The sequence below is a fragment of the Cygnus olor genome, chromosome Z (assembly GCF_009769625.2).
Source record: "Cygnus olor isolate bCygOlo1 chromosome Z, bCygOlo1.pri.v2, whole genome shotgun sequence".
NCBI lineage: Eukaryota > Metazoa > Chordata > Aves > Anseriformes > Anatidae > Cygnus > Cygnus olor.
The window spans coordinates 3,915,260-3,938,205 of NC_049198.1; the positions used below are offsets into that span (position 1 = coordinate 3,915,260).

The 22,946-nt window shown below is 45.6% G+C and overlaps 1 protein-coding gene across 1 annotated transcript in view; it reads right to left on the bottom strand.

Moving 5' to 3' along the window:
- Positions 1–2,553: 2,553 nt before the first annotated feature.
- The window catches only part of SLC14A2 (solute carrier family 14 member 2), a 142,060-nt gene continuing 121,667 nt past the window's right edge, over positions 2,554–22,946 (bottom strand). The window contains exons 10-19 of the mRNA XM_040541066.1: positions 13,324–13,380; positions 12,998–13,014; positions 11,366–11,528; positions 10,459–10,648; positions 9,817–9,945; positions 8,672–8,864; positions 7,585–7,732; positions 6,846–6,980; positions 5,944–5,993; positions 2,554–5,270 (exon numbers count right to left, since the gene is read on the bottom strand). Of these exons, the coding sequence (XP_040397000.1) occupies positions 5,094–5,270; positions 5,944–5,993; positions 6,846–6,980; positions 7,585–7,732; positions 8,672–8,864; positions 9,817–9,945; positions 10,459–10,648; positions 11,366–11,528; positions 12,998–13,014; positions 13,324–13,380 (1,259 nt within the window). The 3' untranslated portion in view covers positions 2,554–5,093. The remainder of the gene's footprint in view (positions 5,271–5,943; positions 5,994–6,845; positions 6,981–7,584; positions 7,733–8,671; positions 8,865–9,816; positions 9,946–10,458; positions 10,649–11,365; positions 11,529–12,997; positions 13,015–13,323; positions 13,381–22,946) is intronic.

Consider the following 22,946-nt stretch of genomic DNA (forward strand, 5'->3'; position numbering starts at 1 on the left):
CTGCTAATGAGAGAAGAAATCAGGTCAGGAGAGCCAGATCTTACACAGACTACTTATATCTATCACTGCTAACAACATCTCACTGACCAGTTTTACACGTTCAGCTGCTGAGATGAGTGGCCGGTTCAGCAGGGCTGGCAGATGGGATGACAGCATTTTCAGAGACCAGCAGTGAAGGTGCCCCTTGACTGCTGAAAGTCCCGTTTGTGTTTTAATGTCTGAGCACAAAGAACTCCATGTTGTGTTTGCAGAAGGTTACTTGTAGGGCAGCAAGTCCCACCCTGTGCATAGGAGTGAATTCCAGGACAGCTCGCAGTGACAGTGCAGGAGGGGACCGAGGAGGCCGGTTTTGTTCCCATCGGTCTGTAATTTTCCTCTTCTTAGAAACTGTACTCAGGTTTTGTTGCAGCTGTAAATATCCTGCTCTTTCTGTGTCTCATAAGCAGCTAATATGGGAAGTGTGAGATTATGGGAATGGACACTTCAACAGGAAAGAAAGCTCAAAGATAAAGAGAAGGAATCCCTATTTTCCTTTCATTTAATTTGCTTTAAAGTCAGAAGCAATCTGTTGTTAGGATAGTTAAAATAGTTTCTATAACATTGAAAACTATGCTGCTGGGCTGCCTCACACTTCGATCTGTCCATGTGGTACAACAGCCTGGCCAGTGCCCTATAACGCAAGGAATACAAACTTCACCAGTCACAGACACTTTGTGCTGCACTGGAAGCTGCGGTGGCTGATTTTTCTTAATAGGGTATCTATCCTCTCCCACCAGAACTATACACTACAGTGTGGTTTATAGCTCCTTTACGGCCAGGGCACTGGGACCGTTTGTAAAGGCTGCTGGAAAATTCCACTTAAAGAAATTCCTTCTTTTGCTTCCTAGTGTGTTGTGTTGGGGGCACACTTTTCCTGGTATCATGTGTTTAATTATGCTAACTAACAGATCTGATCCCTGGCCTCCCACTGATCTCAGCCTTATCCGATTAGACTGATAAACGATCCAAGAATGTTTAATCTAAAGGGGGGGGGGTGTTGTACTTTGATGTTTTTCCAAGCCCACGGTTCCCATCCATTTCTAGTCCGTCTTCTTGTGATAGGCAAAAGAAAGGGAATTACAGGTTTTCTTGGAATGTGTTTGCATTTAAAGCCCCAAATCTACAATCGCATGCACATGTGGTTTTATTTTACTTACAAAAATAAAAAAATCTTATTCACCTCACCAGGCCTTAAAAGTGGAAAGAATTGCTCTGACAGTGCAAGTGTGCCGTGTTTTCCTACACAGGTGTTTTGTTTGCTCGCAGGGCTGACCTTGTTGCTCACTTAGGAGCATTTGAACGCGTGGTGAGCAATCCTTCTGCGGGCAGGTGGATGTGCTCTGTGCCTGCAGGCTGCACCCCCCCCCCCCCCCCCCCCCCGGGCACTTGGAAATACTGGTTGTGTGTGCAAGGTTTCATCCGGTCTCAGGCTGGATCTTGTTGCCCCAGCATCTGAGGCTGTAGGAAATGAAGCAACACAAGCGCCTGTCACGTGTTTGCCCTTTCAGCCTCCCCTGGTGCTTGAAAAGCATGGGCTGGTTCCCACTGGCATCCTGCTTTAGCAGCGCCCTGGGTGATGCCCAGAACCAGCAGGTTACAGATCTGGGAAACTAATTACCTTGGCCTGTCTGTGCCTCTGAGAAAAAGCAGAGTGAAGGTCTTAAACCATTGGAGTCTTTTCTCTTTGAGAGTTCTCCTCTCATTCAAAATCTCCTGGAAGGTGAACTACTGGTAACATGAAAAGGTCCTTACCAGCTGAAGGCATGTTTCTGTAGCAAGGCAGAAACCACCAGAGAGATGTCGTTGTGTCTAACAATTCATAGTAGGCTTTGCAGTACTTTGTCTCAGAGAGAGAGGTGAATAGCCAAGGATTTCATCTGAATGCACACCCCTGCTCCCTTAGGGCTGGCATCTTTATTAGCAGGTGAAATAGTCATAGTTGTGGCCGAGCTCTGTGTCAATTCTATCCCTTGTGCTAAAGGTCAAGGTGCAAAAGATCAGATAATTACCAATAGGAGCGTTCTTTATATTGTTTATATTTCATGTAAAAACAAAACCAAACAAAAATCCCGAAGGCTCTGATAAGAGATTGTATGGCTGCCTGACCCCAGATCCAGGCACCTAAAGGCTGGTGTGCTGCAGGAGGCACTCCAACCTCCTGGTGCTGGTCCTGCCTCTGCGACCCCCTCCTGGCTCTGTTCTCCAAGTCTCCTGGGATGACCATTTATTCCTTTATTCCTTCTCTCAGCATCACCAGGGGTTTAGCATCTTCGCTGCAGGGCTAAATATTGGCCTCTTGGGCACTCACCCTGGTGCTGGTTTGTACCTGGGAGCTCTGCTGGCAAACAGCCGCTGCTCCATGCCCAGCATCCTGTGACTGCTTATCTAAGGTCGTCTTTGTTCACACTGCCCTCCTTATCTCTGCCCTGCGTAAATAATTCCTGTGATTTTGATACCTCCCACGTGTGTGTCGAAAACAAGAATGCAAAAAGGCTGCTTGAAAAAATTGTGGACGTAGAGTAGCATTTATTTAAAGAAAAAAAAACCAAACCACTAAACAGAACATTTCAATAATAAGAAAAATTAGCTTTTTTTTTTTTTTTGGCAAAGACTGCTATAAATGATAATGGCAAAAGCACGATATGCAAATTCTGAATGCTACACATGATGAATTACCATGTAACTTTGCATGGGGTGATGGGGAGATGGGGAGACTGAACTCTCTGGGTAGAGCAGAATGAAAAACAGTGATGTGCAAAGGCTGAGACGTGGCCTTCATCTTCTGCTGTTTTCTGTTCTGTGCTTGTGGTTCCTGTACAGTGCTGCTAAAACAGCTCTGTTGCTGAGCAACAGCAAGCTGAAATAGCACCAGACGGAGAAAATCTGCTGATTTACACTGGTTGTAAAGTGTGTCCTCTTACCCGAGTGCAGATTTCGGCAGAAGCGTGAAACCAAGCCCTTGCCTTTAGCCCCTTGTGCTAGTGGCCTTCCCCCCTGGGGCACACGTGGCCTGGGACACTACAAGATAACCTTTTTCTGAAGGGTTTGACGAGTGGTGAGGTGCATCCCCTGGCCAGAACAGGCCCTCCGCTGACCCCAGGCTAGAGTGTGAGTGACCTCCCTAGGGCTGAGTCCTGGTGGTCTGGGCTGGGGGAGCTTTCCAGTCCTGGTTGCAGCACAGCGCCCTGCCTTCGAGCATACGGGAGCGTAGCGAAGTATAAAGCAGTATAACGAGCAGAAGTTGGAGGTTTCCTAAATATCTACGCTCCCACTTAGATTTCATAATTTTACTTCCCAATTTTTTCTCAGCTATTTATGTAATTTAAGGGAGAACCTCCCTTTGGAGGAGCTTAGTAATGAAAAAGAGAGGAAAATATATACCCCCCTCAAAGAGATACTGTTTTGTTTCCAAAAACAAACAAACAAAAAGCTCCACACAATATTATGTAGATATTTATCAAATAAAGCACAGTAAATGGCACATTTTGCAAGCAATCTCTGGAGCATCAGTCATACAGCAGTACTGTCAAACAGCTGAAAATGCAATGTTTCATCAGAAAATGCTGCCAACAATTCATCCCTAATATTTTGCACTCAAATCTTTGTCATGTTCATAAAAGTACATTTTTTTTCCCAACCTCAAAAATCAGGAGTGGCATGATTTGCAAGCTACTTCTTTTTTCCTCTGCCACAAGAGGACCAGGAACAACATTAAAGTACACAGGCTAATACAAACTGAAGGAGCGTGGAGGAGAGTATTCGTGGTGAAGACGTCAGGCCCATATTCTCTAGTTGGTATCCCTGGTAAGGGATGATGATGACAAAGTCTTATGGCCAAAACCAGTCTCTCAATGAGTGAGGTGGCCAAGTGAACACCCCGTGAGGCCACCAGCGCTGTTGGGTGCAAATCCTCATCCTCCTTCCCAACCTGCAGACCCCGTAGTCTGGGTGGAGGTGGCACGGGGCTGGTCTGCTGCAGGCTCTGCTGCATCCACCAGCCCCCAGCCTGTCCCCTGCCTGTGGCAGGGCAGAGGGAAGCAGCAGAGCAGCCCCAGGCTGGGACAGGATGCTGGTTTGCTGCTTGGTCTTCATGGACCGGGTGGGACGGTGTAGGGGGAGGTCAGGATACGCTCATTATTTCTGCTTATGCATGGGCTGAACAGGGCCCTTCCATTGCATAGGGAAGGAACTGCAGTGGTTTGCTGCTGTCCTCTCCCTTGCGAGCCTGTGACCAAGTTTGGGTAATTCAGAAAATCATGAGATAAGCACAAAATCATGACACTTTTTTTTTTAATAGAAAAAGATTATTTTTACTGGTATCACCTTTCTTGGCCTTGAGCTTACAGACTTTTCTCTGCAATGGTGTGGGTCTGAAACAATTTTTTCATGAAGTGTTAGAACCCAGTGCAAACTTCAATACCCAAAAGCTGGGGCTTATAGCTACCCCCTCTCCACCATTATTGTGATTTTACCACAAGTCTTGCAAGTGTTAGCAACACTGTCTGCAATTCATCTCTGTCCATTCCGCGTGTGATGATTGTTAATTCACATCTTTCTCCACCATGCTCAAGATCCTCCAGGCAGATTTCTTCATCACCTATTTTCTACTTAGCAAACTGTGCTCTCTATTCCAGTTCTCTGCTACTATGAAGCTCCCTAAGATGTACCCTATTGCTGTGGTAAGCTGGGTTTAGCCATTGATTAGGAGTCCCATCAGATGCCGAGAGATGCTCTGCTCTTTATTGCTTTATGTTTGATTGCTCTAACTTGTATGTCACAAACAGATTTTTCTTTTTGACTTTTAAGTCATTTCCCCACTGTCTAAAATTCAAGCATCTTTTCAGGCATATGTGCTTTTAAATCATTACAGATTAGCCTTGGGAAAGGTCCCTCCAACTCAGCACAGCTCTATCTAATCAGGACAGAACAAAAGATTGTGATGGAAAAAGTCTCTTCATTCAAAGGTGGTAGGTTTTTCTGGTCTTTTGACTTTATAGGGGGAATACCTTGTGCTCTTGCCTTATAATCTGCAAAGTATCTCTCTTCTTGGGTCTTTATACATCACAGCAAGACATCTGATGTTTCTTCACCCTCAGGTAATATGCTCGGTTGGCTTCTGGGTAGGTGACTTTGGAGAGTGGTAGCTTGTAGATGGCAGAGTGGTTTGTGGTTATTAACAGGAAGGTCAGTGCAGATAAGCAGAAGGACCAGGTTCCTGATGGCACCCCAAACTGCAGATTAAAAACAAAACCCATATTTACTATATATTTGTCTTTTGTTTGGTCCACCAGCAGTCCTGAAAAAAATACTCAGAGCCAAGCAGCTTGGAATAAGCTTTCTCAAGGAAGTCTTGACTTGGTTTTGCAAAGAGGATCTCCCTGGAGAAGCAGAATTTGAGATCTTGACATTATGCATTAACCTACTGGCTCTGGCAAGAAGGATGCCTTCTGTTTGTGCATCTGCAGAGATTTTGGATGGAGCTGAGATGGGAGTGGATACAGAAACATTCGTCTTTACCCTGGGCTGTTGCATCGCCTGCCTTTTGGCACTTGGGCAAAGGAATTAAACCAAATCTGTGGTGTTACCCATGTGGAAGGACCTTTTCTCAGTCACTTCAGGCAGAAAGTATAGCCATATAATTATTCCAGAGCTGTTGAGGGCAGATCTATGGAAGTTCGTGCAGGCTCCTAGGATGAGGACTGGTAAGTAATGACTGCAAGTGCCATGTTTAAGTGGGAACCACACCACCCCCTGGGCAGATCATGTTCCCTCACCTAGATCTGCCCTGCCTTTGGCTGAGTTGTGATCTGAGCCTCGATATTTTGCCTCACAAGTCAGGAAAATAGAGAGTGTGTTCTAATTTGTCTTTGTAAACAAGCCTTTATCATCTAATAACCTGCTTACCACAGACAACATGTTTGTCATTGTTGCTCCCAGATAGGCACTGAAGAGCGCTGTGAAAAAGAAAGATAATTCCTGGTGAGTTCAGTTGCTCTCAGCATGAAGGAGACCAGCAAGGAGAAACATCTCTCACACTGCCTTGGGTAGCTCAGCCACTGCTTATAGCAATGCCTGGGCAGGCCCCTCTTAAAGATCTGTCCCTTGCCCAGTGTCCCCTGCAACACCTGAAACCCATGGAAAGGGCAAAACAAAAAAGACTGAGTGATAAAAAGTGTGACTATAGAAACAGAGGCTTCTGAAACATGCATGGAAAGTAAGTAGGTTGATGGATGGAGTTAAATAGGAAAATAACCCTTCCATCTCTCCTGCCTCTAAGGCTAGAAGGTGGGTCAATGAGATACAGAGCTAAATCTTTTTTATACGCACACTGAATGAGCAATAGTTTCACTCCCAGCTCCCTGTGATATTGAAATTTCATATGGAATTGCCTTATAAATAATTCTTCAATCATTCTGCGTTGCTTAGCCTCTGGTATCCATTTCCATAGACCGGGGAAGCTGCGTTGTCTAATTTCAGGTTCAGATTCATCTTGAGCTCCAGTTTTCTCAATGAACGCAATTAATCTCAAAGCTAAGTACCTAATTTTGAATGTATTAGTTAATCCACCGATTGCTTCTTTTGTTTTGAGCACAGCTCTTGGCTGGAAGTCAACTCACTGCTTTTATTTTGTCAGGGTGCGTTAGAGCAATAGCTCCAACACCTGCCTCAGACCTTCGTCAGTCTCGCCCGAGTCCATCTGCCTGCCTAGAGGTGGCCATCTGGCTTCAGCCCACCTCTAGCAGCAACACATCTTATCTCGTTTCAAAGGGAAGTATGGTAGCAGTGAAAATCCATAGGGTACGTACCACAGGCAATTGCCAGCAAATGTGTCTGCCAGGTGAACGCATAGAACATGCCTCCGATGGCGATACAGGAGAGGGAGCTGTTGTAGCTCCACAAGCCGGAGTAGATTTTGCTAAAAGGTGTTGCTAAGCTCAGTGCTGTAAAATAAGTCAAAGATGTGTCATTCCTTGGCCAAAGAGATAAAAGCAGCTGAGAAACGGCACAAACCCAAGTTTTTGAGGGCTCAAGCCTGCGTGTGTATGCTGAGCTCCTGTTTGTGGTCACGTTGCCAGGGTCTAGGACTAAACCTGTTCAGTCTAATGCAATCACTGTGGACTTTCCCTGGTGCTGCTGGGCTGAATTTGGCCTTATGGTTTCACCAGAAGACATATGAGTGAGCAAGTGTACGTTTGAACTCTGAATGTGTCCCTGAGGCCTGCACATTCAGACTCGTGGCAATGACTTTTATTAAGCTGCTCCTAAAAGCACCCGAATATATCCAGAAATGAAGTATTTCAGGATAGAAATTCATTTCAGCCAAAAATGCATTACTTTCCTCTGAAGGTTTCCACTGTCATAAAACGAGGTAAGAGAATGCGGAAGTCAATCAAAAGAATTCTTAAAACAGAAGTGGGTATTTTTTTTCAAGCAGCCATTCTCCAATGGAAAACAGATTTGTGACTGTACATGTTCCAGTCACTCCACTTCCTCTTCTGTTCTCTGTGCTTCTGTAGAAAGCTGTGACACAAATCAAATCCTTACCTGCCAGCATCCCCACTGCTGATCCAATTGCTGCGTGCAGACAGATGAGTGGAGACGAGATAAATAAAGCAAGCAGGAAAATTCCCCCAGTCCAGGGGTTGTCGCAGCCATAAACCTGACCCACCCCGACTGGAATGGATTGCAGTAGCTGTGTGAATGGGGAGGAAAAAAAAAAGGCAGTTTTTTATCCACTTTGGTGTTTTGTTTTGTTTTAAACCTAGTTTTGTTGGCTGCTTTCAACCTAATTTGACCGAGATACAGAAGTTGTGCTTGTTTCAGGAGGTTTTGTGAAAATAGTGGCTTGGATGGGAAGAAAATGATGGACCAGAGCGGTCCATCCCAGAGGGCTGTGCCCTCCCCTTGGACAGGCGAGAAGAGCCTAACTTGTTTGCAGCTATAGAGATGGTTTTGAGACACTTTTCCCCGAAATGTTCTGTCCCATCCATATGGAACTTCATTTACAGTCCCCATAAAACTTTATGTCATGATAAAGGTTCTTCTAGAAATGCTATCAGAGTGGATTGCTATTCAGTGTCAATTAACTTCCTTAATCACACCTGGGAACCCTTTAAAATAGTCCACTGAGCCTTAGGGGAAAGTGCTTACCGTAGTGTCTGTGCTGCTTACCGTGCTACGCAAGAGCATAAAGTGTTTCTTTGGAAAGGTCCCACCTGAATATTAACTGAAAGTATGTGAACATACGCCTGCACCCAAGTTTATAACAATTTTGTCGTGGCAATATCCGCTTGCTCATTCCTTATCAGAAAGACTGTGCTTTGATGCATTTTTAAAAATCCTTTCTGTGTAGAAAATTGAAAATAACCTATGAGTCAACTGGTAGCCTCAGCGTAGCTTTAGCTGTGGAGTGGTGAGCAGTATACCCACAGTAATGGAAAATTAGACTGCAGAGGCTCTTTGAAGCTGGTAATATATACATTTAGATACAACTGTAAAAAAAAAAAAAGATACCAGATACCAAAAAGATTCTCATTTTCAAGCAATCAAAAATATAAATTCCTGGAGTAAACCCTTATGTATTGGATAATAGCTGTTTTATAAATGCAATGTTTTATGAATGCAATTCTACCATTGACATTTCAGCATCTGTCCAGGTGATGTTTGGTGTTGCTGTTGCAGGCTGAATGATGGTTGTAGGGAAGAAGAGGTTGTACGGTCCTGATGCAGCCAGATAGAGGGTCAAGGCCAAGTTGAAAGGGAAGGTGAAAACAGGCAGATCCCACTTACAGAAGACTGAGCCTAAAGCGCTGGTGAAAACAGGGCTGAAAGAAGAACAAAATGGTCTCACTAGGAGCTCAGCAAACTCCCTGCCCTCCACAGGTCAGTTAGCACTATACAGATTCCTGCTGTCTTATTTAATGATACACAGTGAATTTGGTGACTCTAAGGGGTCCAAAGTGTGGAGGATCCACAGATTTAATGGAGTTATTCCCATACCAGTCTCAGTGACTTATTATTATTATTTAGTACTTAGTGACTGAATATAGGACACCAGTGCCAGGTCTAAGTGACCTGGAAGGAAGGCTGTGTGTCCTTGTTCAAGCTTGTGGATCAGGATCATCAGAAGTAAAGGCTGACATCAAAGGTATGCTTATTAAAGTGAATATATCAGTACACGAACTTCAGGCAGACAGATGATATGCATGGTCTAGTGATCTCCAACTAGATATTAGGGGACCAAAGATCAGCATTCAAAAATTTCAAGTGTCCAAATATCTAGCAGATTATGGTGTCGTACGAGTAAAGTATTATTGCTTGTTTGTTTTCATTAGCATCAACCATCATGTCTTGAGATCCCTGAGCAGCTTTTGTGCCCAGAGAAGTAAATTTTCATGACACTTTTATATGGTGGCTTAAATAGATGAAATGCTTGTGGTTGATGATAGCAGGGAATGCTTCTCTTGAGACAAAAATGAATTAATGCGTCACAGCAATATGGCTAACGTTAAGGGCATTGAATTACATATGATCAACCATCAATTTTCCTTTTATCCGTTTGGTTTATTTGTGTGATTATGTGAGTGTTTTATTTGTTTTGGGATTACATTCAAGTTTAAAAGTGCAAATAATTATCCAGATTTAGAAGCACATATATATATGCCAGTTATGTTTCTTTTTTACTGTAGTCTGTATAGCACATAAAAATACAGTGGCTCAGTCTCAGTGAGGAAACACTGGGACTGGAGTAAGAAGCAGAAGAGATGTCTCACTTACCACATCATGGACACCAGTGCTACTGGCAGTAGAAGCCACCAGTGGTAGTCTCCCTTAGCAGAGAAGACTGCCATGAGCAGTCCCACCAAGACCCCGTTATAGCCGTGCAGACCTGCTGCTATGGCTGCTCTGTGGGAAGAAAACAATTGTCTTGAAATCTTCTCCCCTGCAGGTGCTTTGCGTGCATCATCTCCTCCCTCCCTCCCTCCCTCCCCATGCAGATGTGACTTTGTGTGACGATGACCTGCCAAGGCTCGTGCACTGACCGACCTCCAGCTTCACACTGACTAAGAGTCCTGTGTCCCCTCAGAACCAACTATTCTTTCTGCAGTTATCACAGAATGGCTTGGTTTGGAAGGGACCTTAAAGGTCACCCATTTCCAACCCCCTGCTATGTGCAGGGATGCCACCCACTAGTTCATGTTGCCCAGGGCCTCATCCAACCTGACCTTGTTCCCCTCCAGGAATGGGACATATGTTCAGTGGAGGGGTTGTGTTCAGTGTCCCTATGGACCAGATGCAGCCGGTGCTGGTGGGAAGATCTGCCTGGCCCTAACAGCTCTAGCTAGGGCTAAATTCATGCTTTTCGTGCTTATTTAACACATGGCAGTTTTGTTTTGAAGGGACAAAGGATGGACTTACCTGTCCTGGCCCAGAATAAGTGCTGTTAAGGTTGAGACCACTGTACCTAAACAGCCTGTGAGCGTCCACCATGGGTTCTGTACCAGGAAGCCAGCTACTACGATAAGCCCACTGAGGGGATTATTGACAAACATCACCTGGGATATCCCACGCAGCACCCAGTCGATAAACTGGATCACGATAGGCTTGTCTGGAAGAGATCAAATTAAGCAATAAAAATAACTAAAAACGCACAGATGCGACTGATTTGGGATAGTTTTTTTTTTTTTAAACTCAAAAACAATTTTGGCAGTGGAACTTGGCAGCATGACTGAAGCAATGAATCAACAAGACTGTAAAACCTGACTGGGATTTATTACGGCCTATACTGAAGTCTTGCAGCTAGAAAGCTGAGATGAACAGTGTGGTTGCCAGAGTCCCCTGTTATAAAGTACCCCGGACCAGCTTCATATGAACTGGCTAATTTATGATATTTGTGCCTCAGATGGCAAATTGTGTGTGTATCCTGCTGCTGATTTATTATGGGGACCAAACACACTTACCTGTGTGTAATTTAGCTTCACAGTGGCATTAGGCTTGACAGAAACTGCTCAGCTGATAGGGGAGGAAACGTTATGAGGAATGGCAGGGCACGGAATAAGCATACCAGGCTTTGTTCTGTGGGACTAAATTCAGTTTGTACATGGCGTGTTGGGAGGTAAATGTCACCTCAGCCATCCTCAGGATTTAAGTAGTATGTGGCTCTCTGCAAAAAAGCTGAACTTTCCTCACTAAAAAGACATAAATCAAGGCAGAGATTGTTTCTGTTCTACTCAACTTGAATCCCATTACTGAGAAGTTAGTTATTACTCCTTTGGTATAATTCTTCTTTGGAATCACCTTATTAATTACGGCAAAGTAGCTTTACCTCTTAGCCAGGCTCCAAATTCCTTCATGTCTCCTGTGATGTACCCAACAGCTCTGCAGATTCTCTTTCCACCTTTGCTCAAGGGACTTTGCTTTCTTGGTTTTCTTTCCCTGTTATTTTCTGTCTTGACATCAACACTGTTTTCCATGGTGAGGTTTTGACCCTGTGGTGGAATTCAAGGAAAAACAAACATGTTCATTACGATGCCTCTTACTCATCCCTGCTTATTCGCTCTACCACACATTATTGCTCATTGCATGTTATGCTGGAGCCTGAAAGAGGAAAATCCTTAGTCTGAATGCCTGATTCCTGTGTCTCCATGAGCGCATCCTCTTTTCGTGCTCTCTTGGGGCCCTGTGCTGTCCTTCCAGATGTTCATGCAGCCATAGATTTGAACACCAGAAGGAAGTGCTGAGCCTTGTGTCATAGTGGTGGTTCACCTGGTTTTAATGCCCTGATCAGCCGTATCACATTTTCCAGAAATCAAGCAGTTCTCGATGTAAGGGCTGAATTCAAGAAGAGCAGGGTGGCATTACCAGACACTGGCTTCACAGAAGTGGAAGCCCACCTCAAAATTCAACTTGGTCAGAGATTTTCCTACACCTGAGAAGCTGCTTCAGTGATTGATTACATTTTCCCTGCTGCTTAACCTGTACTTCCAGTTTGAACTTATCCATCAGCCATCGACAATAGGTCCCTAACATTAGGTTTATGGGGTATAGGTTTATGCCTCTATACAGGCACCGACGGTGATCAGTTCAACCTTTCTCACGGGTATGGGCTCAGCTTGAGGGTTGTTCATGGAGCCTTACTCAGTTACCCGTAGGCATACACGCATTGTTTTCTGCTCCATTGAACTTTACTTTTGTCTACTCTGTCTTCAGAAGTACCCAGCGCTGATTTAAGAAATTAGAGATCATACTGGAAGTGCTTCTGCCTTCTCTCTGCCCTCTGCCCCGTAACGTGCTAGGTGGTCTGCACCGACCTTTCTTCATCAACATAAGAGAAGACAGGTGACCACAGCCTATAATAAGAAACCCTCAGGGAGTAATGAAAAGACTCTTATTAAATTTAGGACATGCCGTATCAAGCCTTAAATAAGGTAGGAGAGCACGGTATAGAGGTGCTTTGGCCTAGGTGAGGTGTTTGGAGCATCCACATGGGGCTGGCAGATACGGGGTGCCATATGGGAGATGTCTTTTGGATCAGGAGCTGCTGCAATGCACTTTGGCACCTCATACAGCTCTAGACAGCTTCATTCAGGTATGTGGCTCAGAGACTTGCATCTAACTGTAAACATTGTTGTGTTTTGTTTTTTAAAAAAAAGTCTGGTGGCTGGTTTGTTATTTGTTTAAGCGCCAATTCTCAATATGAAGTCAGCAAATTAAAAGCAGTCAAACCTTTCCCTGGAGTATACTCAGTTTCCTGAAGAGTAAGACTAATTCTGGGTAGTTGTCAAGACAAAGAAAACACAAGACGAGACACAGTGTTGAATGAATACAGAACCAGAGCTGCCTTGGTTCTCCCCAGTGAGTAACAGGTTGTGGAATAAGTAAATTATTTAGGTTGTGGGTTAGTAGTCTAAATAAGATGATACAAGCACATAAGTCTTGCAGTTAGTCCTCGACTCACTTGTGACTTCTTGGCAGCTGGGGAAGAGAATTCACACTTCAGAAATAGAGGTGCTGAGTAGTTGGGCTGAAGCAGCCTCTCCCCTGGGCATTACCCTGCAGACCTTGGTGTGTGGTGAAGCAGCTCTGAGTCTGGCTGTGGGAATGGGTGGTGGATGTACACCCTGGCCAGTCCCTTGCTGTGTGTTGCTGGAGGGCTGATAACGACATTTCACCAAGTAGTAAATATTTGCAGAACTAATACATAAAAATAAGCACTTCATGCCTTCTGGGAGGGCCCAGCTCATGCAAGGATGGGTTGTGTGTGAAAGTGGCTGAAGGCAGGACCAGTGTAGCAGAGTGTGGAATCTGCATTGGGATAGGGCACAAAGGCAAGGAGCTTAGCTAGAGGAGAAAGAGAAGAAAAGGATGAGAGCATTGTTAGGGACAGTGTCTTGGTGCTGGAGGGCTTTTTCCCAGCTCAGTTATAATTCATTACCTTGATTCATTAACCTTCGCTTTTCTCATATTTTATTCTGAAATAATGGAATAAGTGAATTGGATGCACTTTCAGTTAAATCAAAATTTCCAGCCAAGATAAATGCTCTTCATTTGGTGCATTCATTCAAGTGCATTTACATTTTTAATTTAAGGAATCTTCCTCTTTGTGGAACTTAGGCTTTCTCTGGTGCTAATTCCTAAAAGCAAGGCTGTTACAATTGCATTTGCAGAGAGCTGCTGCATGTCCAGTGCTAGCACACCTGAAATGCTTCCCTGCATGCTGGAGGTTTTTTGCACCACAGTAGTCTGGAGATGTTCTAGGACATAATGTGTGTGCACAAGAAGTGTCAGAGCCACTGTCTGCTCTGTTCACACAGTGGAAAAAGGGGTTGTGTTGGAGGTCCTAATTCATCAAAACACACTGCACAGGAATGCACTTAAATGCCTGTTTAACTTCCCAGAGGAGCTACATGAATTCAGTGCTTTACTGCATCAGGGCCAGAATGAATGGGAATGAAAAGGACTTCTCCTGCAGTGAGTGTCTGAGTAGAGCTTCATTCCTTTCTTATGCGAAGGAATTTTTACCCTGGGACATATAATAATTGCGTGCTCTAAGCCCCTCTGAGATGCAAAGCCTTCTACCAGTATCGAAAGTATTTGACGTGGGCTGTGCAGCTGGCGTGGATACTGTATAAGGCAGCACTGCGTTGTGCAAATCTGAGCGTAGGTACCTCCTTTTCTCTGGGTTTTCATGGGCAGAAATGAAGTCAGCTCAATGCACTTGGCATGGCAAAAAGGCCAGGTGAGTCACTCCCACCATCCTGGCCTGAACTGCACCCTTGGTGAAGGCTGTGTCCAAGCCCTGTGTATTTGTTCTTCCAGAATATTTACAATTGGAATGCTCTGGGGGTTATCATGGGCGTTTCTTGGTCAAAATCATGTCATTTTGTCCCTGTCTGCCAAGTGATGTGTCTCTCAAGAGTGGGCTATTGGAGGGATAACATGGACATTGATTCATCTTCCCTATCAGATAATATATGCTACAAGGGAAGGAAATCACTATGAAACCCCACCATCACTGCAGAGCAGCTTGGTATGTAATCATTAGCACACTGGTTGACAGGTGGGGTCTTTGTGACAGCATAAAGTTCCAGGTCCAGCCCCATTGGCCTCACTGCCGCCCCGAATCACACCCCAGGCACAGCATGACGGCTGCCTCCTGCTGCATCAGCTCATTTTGCCCAACCCTCCTGGATGATTTGCATTTTCCGTTCATGCAGTTAATGGAAAGATGGTCACAAATTAGGAAGTATGCACAGGTATGTCAGTCCTCCCCTGGGAATTCCCTTCTGTCCTGAAACTCAGAGCATGGGGTGCTTACACTACTCCTACTTAGCCATCCAAAGAAAGTATAAAGCATCAGTGAAACACGTGGAAACTGGCACCAGCTGAGGTGGAAGAGAATTTCTGTGGCCCCTTAATTACTTGTGTCACTATAAGAAGCACTAGCTGCCTTGTATGTTCTGACTAAGGGTCTGTTAATGCATTACCTTTTTTTATAGAGTAGGCAAAAGCAGCTCTTTAAGAAAGGATAAAGGCGTCTCATCCCAGAATCATGGAGATGTTCAAATAATTTTAAGAATGTGTTGTTTGCAATTTAATTTCAGATGAAATGTGTGTATTCTGATGGGGATTGCAAGAAATCCAGTCTGCAGCAGGTCTTTTGAAGACCTGCCACCGGAGTTAAGTTATCATGTGGTTTCTAGTCAGCGATCTTTTTTTTCTCAGTGCACAAAGAAGGGAAATGGAAATAACTGTTCTGGTGGAACAGAGTGCTTGACTTCTGCAGGAGGGGAGGATTTTTTGTTATTATTTTTTTCATGCCTTATTTCCATTAATCTCTGAAAGTGGTTTTTGAACCCAGATTCTTAAGACCATAGGTTCTGCTCTCGGATGCACAGCGTGAAGTGCATTGCGTGATCTCACACGAGCTCTGGAGGGAGAGGTGCTCCAGACATGCATTTGGTTGGAAATTCAGTGGGGGCTCCTGGTGCTGGTGTGTAACAGCAAGTGTTGACTTGTGCTCTGTTACAAGTGCAGAGTAACTACCTAAAACTCTTTTTCCATGGTGTACTGTGGTGGGTGAGAGCTGGATTTGGGGCATTTACGCTTCTCCCCAGTGATTCGAGATGTTTGCTGCCTCCCCTTGCCTAGAGGTCTTTGTGCTGCTGCGTAAAGGTCTCACTGCCGTTCTCAATAAGGATGTACACACACATTTTGCAGCTAAAATTATCTAAGTACTTTTGTATAGGTTATGAAGTGAACCACTGAGAGTAGGAAAAAAAAAATCTTTTGCATGAAAATGAAGTCGTCAGAGGGACAGGAAACTTTTTTTTTAATTATCTTTTGAGAGTTAATGAATATCCCATAGCAAAACACTGATGTTATGCAACTTTGTGTCTCCCTAAATCAATTTCTCTTCCCCTTGTGTGTATTCCTTCCATGTCACGCCACACCTGCGGCATCTCAGCAATGCCTCATTAAAGCTGCAGCACAGCAGACTTCTTGCTGGTGCTGCCCTCCTGCAACATCTGGCCTGCAAATAGGTTTTATTTACTTGCTGAAATTGAGGCAAGCCCTGGCACATGGTCACTATGTGTTATGCGTGGTAATAGTGGTGCTGTGCATGCAGCTGGGAAAGGGATTGAGACTTTTATTTGGCTAATTGTTTTTGGACTCACAGGTAATAGTTATTTCCAAATTGGTGCCTGTGTTTCTAGGTATTGGGTCTTATCTCTGAAAATGCGAAGTTATGTACTACTTTCTCCTCTTTCTGTGCTTTTCCTCTCTCCCTGACAAAATTCAAGTTTCTCTGTAAATCAAGGGGATTTAAATTGCCATGTGGTATTTGTGTGTCCAAGGAACTGCACAATTACAGTCATTGTATCTTGCATTCTCTGAATTGGTGCCGTGCAGCGTGCAGGCAGCCAGCTCTGTGTGCAGCATGTTTTTAAAGGAATTCCTGCATCCGAGCACAATAGGAGGAAAGGGCCAGATTCTCAGCAACCCTGATTCCAGCATAGCCTGAGTAATGTTACCAGGGGTTTAATAAAGCCGGGTAAGTGTTATGTTATGTATAGGAACACATGACTGCACAGGCACACTCACTGAAACAGAGAGATTATAATGCACTTGACCCTCACTGAAAAAAGAAGTTCAGGTTTTCTCACAGAAGACACATTTCAAAGCAATAGTTCAAAAGGAAGCTCATCCCTCAGATTCAAATATTCATTAAGCGCATTCCCAATTCAATTTTCAGAGATCTGTCTCTCTGGCACAGAGAGATCCAGAGATAGTATCACATTAACTACATATTATTGCTATCTGGGTATTTTTCATTTTGCGGAAGAGAAAGGCAGGAAAAGGAGATGTTAAAGAGTTCCTTTTTTTTTTTTTTTTTTCCCTCAAAGTTTTCAGCCAAACATGCTAGGAAGTACTAATAAATCCTCAGCCTGCTAGAAAATTCTCAATAAGTGAAGTTCTTGTGACATTCCCTAGCCTCTGCCGCCTTCTTGAGCCTTAGCTGCCCGCGTTCAGGAGGCCTTTTTAAAAGTTCTTTGTTCTGGGGTTTGGGGAGAAAGATCTAGGTAAGTCAGTCAGTAAGTCACCTTTTTTCCTGTACATTAAAAGGAAGGAACAATGCAGTCTTACCTTTTGGCTGAGCTTGGGGTAGCTGTTGCTTTGCTGGCTGATACAGAAGGAAAGCAGGGCTAAGAGAGTGGGGAAAAGAAAATGCCCCACCAGCTTATATAGGCTAGCACGGCTCCTGTCCTGATATTACTAATTAGTTTGTTTCTCCTCCCACTTTGTGAGCTCCAAACAAATGTCAAGAAGGTTCCCTCTTGAATTCTCCACCTTTCCTTTGTTCTGTCCTTGGTCTTCTGCCAGCAGCCTCTCCAAATGTCCTCTTCCCTGCTGCTTTTGTTGTTGTTGTTGTTGTTTTGGTTTGTTTTTTGTTGATGTTTTCTTGTAACTAAATCTCCATTAACTCTGTCCTTTCCCCTCTTTCATCACTTAGAAGGACTCCAGGCTTCAAAGTGAACTCTCAGTGTACCTGATCCAGACCTCTCTGCCGTTAATCTCCTCATTCAGGACCACTCATCATCCCTCCCTGCTTCCCAAACGTTGTTGGCTCTACAGTGGAGAAAGAAAACCCAACAGCAGAAGTGTTGCTTGAGATGTCCCCTCTGTGGAGGCTTCAGACTCACCACAACAATTTGCAGCCTGTTGAGTTCAGCTGTTTCTGGGTGGGTTTTGGAGCCACTATTCTGTTAACACACTGGAGCGAAGGACCTGGTTCCATTGTTTAATATATTATTATTTTTTACCATTTTTTGAGAAGTTCAAGTTTTTGTTATTCTCCTTCTTTTTTAACCTGGCCTCCATGGCTCTCAGAGGAATCTGGACTATCAGAAGTGGCATATTTGAGAGGTTTATAAGGCTGTGAAATAGCCGTGAAAGGCAGAGATGAAGCTGGAGAGGGAAGTCTTGAGAGGATGAATTATAGGAGAAAGGGCAGAGAAAAAGCTTGTGAACTTAAGGAACCTGTTAGGCTAATTTCAACCACAGCTCAATTCACTTTAAGACCCTAGAAGAGCGACAGCTTAGAAAAGTGCCCTTGCAACTTCCCCTGAGTGCAGGGACCAGTGGTTTGCTGTTGAACCAAAAAAGCCCTCCAGCTTTACGGCTTTGCTTCCAGCTCGGTGGAAATACAGCATCTGCTGCGTGAGCTGACGCGATGTTATTCTCATTGCATTCATTCCCAGGGTGTCTCTCTTTTGATGGAGATGTTTTTAACAGGAGACTGGATGCCTTTTTATGCCTTTTCCCTTCCTAAGAGCAGGCTGTCAGCTTAGCATTGCTGCATGAGTAAGTGTTTCTGATCTCCCAGGCACTGGTTGGTGTGAGAGCCAGATGCTGCCATCCACTGACTTTGTACCCAGCAGAATAACTCATGTGAAGCAAGGAAGTGTTGCAGGGGAAGATGCTTCTCTCCACTTCAGTAGTTTTTTCCCTTTACTGTTCATTTCTCCCTGGGCTGCCTCAGCTTTCTCTCTAATAGAATGAATCCGTGCATCTCAAAAGGAGGGAGAGGCAGTGGGTAATTCAGCTGGGAGATCCTCATGGACAGGCTGGTGGGAATGAGTTTTAGACTTCACATCTCTCTTATTTCAGGCCTGGCCTCGGTGTCATTAAAAACAGCATTTGGTCTGCTGTTTGTGAAAGGGCTGCAGCTCAGGGGGCAGGCAGGAATGGCTGTCGGGCTGTGTTACCTCCATCTGCAGAGCAGTGCGGTGGCTCTGCAGGCTCGGCAGCCACTTTTTTCCTCCAGCAGACCAGGTTCAAGGCCACCACATCCAATTCTGGCACTTTAAAGAGGTCAACACACTGGAGGAGATTCACGAAGAAGCCACAGGATCGCAGGTGTGGGGTGGATGTCTTGGACTGATGCTTTGTTCAGCTTATCAAAGAGCTGGTTAATAGCTAACAGGATCACAGTCTGCTGATACCTACGTGGGAATGAGGTCTCTGGCACAGCCTGCGCTGAGAACTGGGGGCAGAGCAGCGATGAGCTCCACTTGGTGGGCTCACTGGATTGCAGAGGGCCAGCTATGGGGAGGGTCTGTCCCAGGTGCCAGATGTCCCACGTGCAATTCAGTCCCTGCCAAAGTGGATGCCCACCACCGACCCCCAGGCTGAGCTGCTCCTGTCTTTTGGGCTTCCGCTTTTCAGACCTCTTTGTGAGGTTTGCTTCTGTTTTTTGGGGGTTTGAGATTCAAGGTGGGGAGACTAAAACAACAGAGTCCAAAAGGACAAAGACATGCCATGTGCCTGCTACGGATCTGTCGGGTACCACCTACCTGGGAGTGAAACACCAGCTCCAGCTGAGGTGATCACATAATGCTGTGCAAGCTGAGCATGCAGGTGACACTTCCAGCTGACTACTGAGTTGCCTGTTGATTTTAGGTACCCATGAAGACCACTTGGTGGACAAGGAGGATACGGCAGCTGGGGTTTGTGTCTGGCACCTAAATCCTGTGTGATTTAGGAAGGCTGAATACATGGCATAACTCATCTCATGCCAGTGAGGCAGGTCGATGGTGGACTTTTTTTGTTTTGTTTTATTTTTTGTTTTTGTTTTTTGCCTGCTGTGCTCTGCAGGAGGGTGGCTCTGAAAATGCCTCTTGGACTGAACTCAGCTGACATTGTCAGAAGAGGGTTTGGTGGTTGGATCCCAACCAGACGTAGTACCTGAGCTGTTTGGAGGGATGCCTGAACGATCCCCGACTGTGCCACCCCACCGGGCAGGAGCTGAGCTGGCCGTGTTATCTGGGTGCAGCGCTGGAACTCGTCAGCTCTGCCAGGAGACACTCTTATGGCCCTCATCCAGCTTCACACGCTCTGTCTCCACGCCTCTCTCAAGGCTCAGTTACCTCCAAGAGGTGCACTGAAAACCACTCAGTAGCAGATTGCCATTATACTGCTGCTTTTGGCTGTGTTCCTTGGCTCTGGTTGCACATCGTGGATTAAGTGTGCACACTGGCTCTTGCACTCCAATAGGTGCTTTAAAGTGACGCAAATCCACATATGTATGTTGCTAAAAGTCCTGCTAGGCTGGGCTGTTGGCGTGTGAAATGTAGGTGGTATTTGCGGGCTCCCTGTCATCCCTCATTGGGGTGCGAGGCAGTCCCAGGAGCTGACCTCCTGTCATAGGGCACCACCGAGTAGGGCCTGGCTCTGCCTTCGTTACAGACATCTGTACACACTGATAAGATGTGAGCCCCGAGCCTTCTCTTCTCCAAGCCAAACAGTCCCAGCTCTCTCAGCCTTTCCTTCTAGAACAGGTGCTCCGATCCCTTAATCATCTTCGTGGCCCTTTACTGGATTTGCTTGGTATATCCCCATCTCTCCTGTAGCAGGGAGTTGTCTTTGTGGCAAGGGCACGCTGCTGGCTCCTGCTCAATTTCTGCCCACCAGGACCCCCAGGTGTTTTCCTGCCAAGCTGTTTTCCAGCAGCGTGTCCTGGTGTCTGGGGTTGTTCCTCCCCAGGTGCGGGGCTTTGCACTTCTCCTTGCTGAACTCACCGGGTTCCTGAGTACCCCTTTTTCCAGCCTGCTGAGGTCCTTCTGGATGGCACCCCCTGGTGCACCTGCCACTCCCTACAGTTCTGGATCTTCCCCAGATTTTCTGAGGGTGCACTACCCCATCATCCAGGTCATTAATTAAGATGTTAAACAGTTTTGGCCACAGGTTGCCCCTGGATAACAATAGTGACTGCTCTGCATCTGGATTTTGTTCCTCTGATTACAGTGGCTCAGCCATTCAGTCATTTTTTGGGCCACCTTGCTGCCCTTTGCTCTGTAGCAGGGTGGAAAGGCAGGAATGGAAATAGAGGCATGGCAAGAGAGGGAGAAAAACACAGTATATTGAGGGAGGTGATGCTCATCCCGCTTGCTGATTTAGGAGGCAGCTCCTCTGGCCAGGAAGGGCTGAGACGTCCTGGAGGCAGGGTGCCTGAACAAGCAACATCAGCAGGTCTATTCCCATCAGTGTCTGTGGCCACGTTGCTTTTCATCATCTCGTTTTTATGAGCAAAAGCAGGGTGGAAAAATCTGTTTCACCACAGAGCATGCAAGGGGTCTGTCACAATCTCGCACTTGTTTGCTGAGGGAAATAGTTTGGGGTTTATATAGAGTGGACCAAAAGCCAGGCTGGTGTAGGCTGCTTCTGCCCCTTCATTTTGGCCTGTAAAAATTCTCTAGAGAAAGCTGTTATTTGACATTCCTCTGCGCAACAACTGGCAGCGTTTTCTCTAGCTAATGGCTATCAGGAATGCTGGAGAGCTCAGCTTTGCTGTCCGTCTCCCTCTCGTGGTATGTTTCGGGCACAGCCACACGTGCATTACAAAAATCAGAGCAAATATTCAGATGTCAAGTTTTAGAGGCCTCATAAACACCAGTTCCCTGGTGCTAGCTTGGCCAAAGCTCCCCATGCTCTGGGCTTGTGTAAGCCTCTGGAAACTGATATATGCCCCCAAATTAAGTAGTTCTCTTAGCGCATGCATACCACCTCCCTCCCTGCCCACCTGCTCTGGAGCCCCCACTGCCTTCTCTGTCCAGCCTGACCCGCTCCCAGTCTCAACTTCTCAGTCCACGCAGCTGCAAGGGTGCATAACTGGTGTCTGGAAACCTAGTTATTGATTCAGAGCCATGGTCTCAATCTCCTGGGATAGGTGTGGGGCAGGCATGTGTAAAGAGTAGTTCAGAAATGGTTTATGGTTAGAGTAGGGTGTAAAAAAGCTCTATTCTATCTTGTCATGGAAATTAGCTACCAATGTTAGGCAGAGGTTCAGGCTCTTCCTGTGGGCTGGAACACCGGAGTGCTGGGTTAGCAAGCAGCTTGTCTCTTATTTGCAGATTTTTCAAGAAATTTATTTAAAATGTTGCTGCTGAAATGAAGAATGGCTTGGGAGTGTGCTAGCTGGCCAAAGCCAACGCCTGCCAAAGGTGGTGCTGGTGGTTCACCATCTCAGTGGTGATGAGCTGCCACCTGACACCACTCCGTTCTCTAGTGTAGAGGTAGCTATGGTGGCTACGGGAGATATATCCAAGGCCCAAATTAAAACCAGGGAGTCATTTGTCTCAGGAAGCCTTGTGAAATGCAAGTCAAGGAAAAGCCAAGTGCATTTATCTGGCTGGGTCCCCTTGTTTGGATTTATTTTCCTTGCCCTTTTTCCAGGCAGCACTATCCCTTTTCTTATCAATGGGCGTTACGTGGCTGGTCTGGAAGCCTGTGGAAATGAGATGGAGTCACACGCACCTGTGGGACCATTGGAAATCATTTTTTTTCACCATCGTGATCCCAGCTCTGATGACTCACTATGTCCAGCTGGCTCCCAGGACAACATGCACTTGGCTGGAGGTCACTGGCCTCTGGTACAGTCGTCTTCAGCTTCAGACACCTTCAGATCCTCTGTTCTTCCCCTGTTGTGTGCTTCTGACCTGTAGGAGGGAGCATCAGTTCTGCTGACACTCGGCACGATTCTGTTTGTTTCTTTGCTCCAGGACCCGCTCTGGTGGGGAGCAAAGCTCTCAGCTTCATGCCATGAGTCTGAACCTTGAGGCTGCTTGTTTTTGCTGTCACTTGTAGCTTTGCAAACGGCATCAGCCAGATTGAAACTTCCCGAAACACTAGAGGGTTTTGGAAGCCCAAAGTTAACTGTATCAGAATGTTAACTGTGTTTCAGAACCGGAGAGGAAATTGCAACTTGAACAGTTCTGAATTCCAGCTTCATGCCCCTGTTGCGTGCTTCTGGCACCAGGGGAGGGCCCAGATCCAAAGGGGTTCATTTTCCAGACCTGCCTCAAGAGAGCACTATCCCCATGAGAATGGCAGAGCTTGCCTCATTT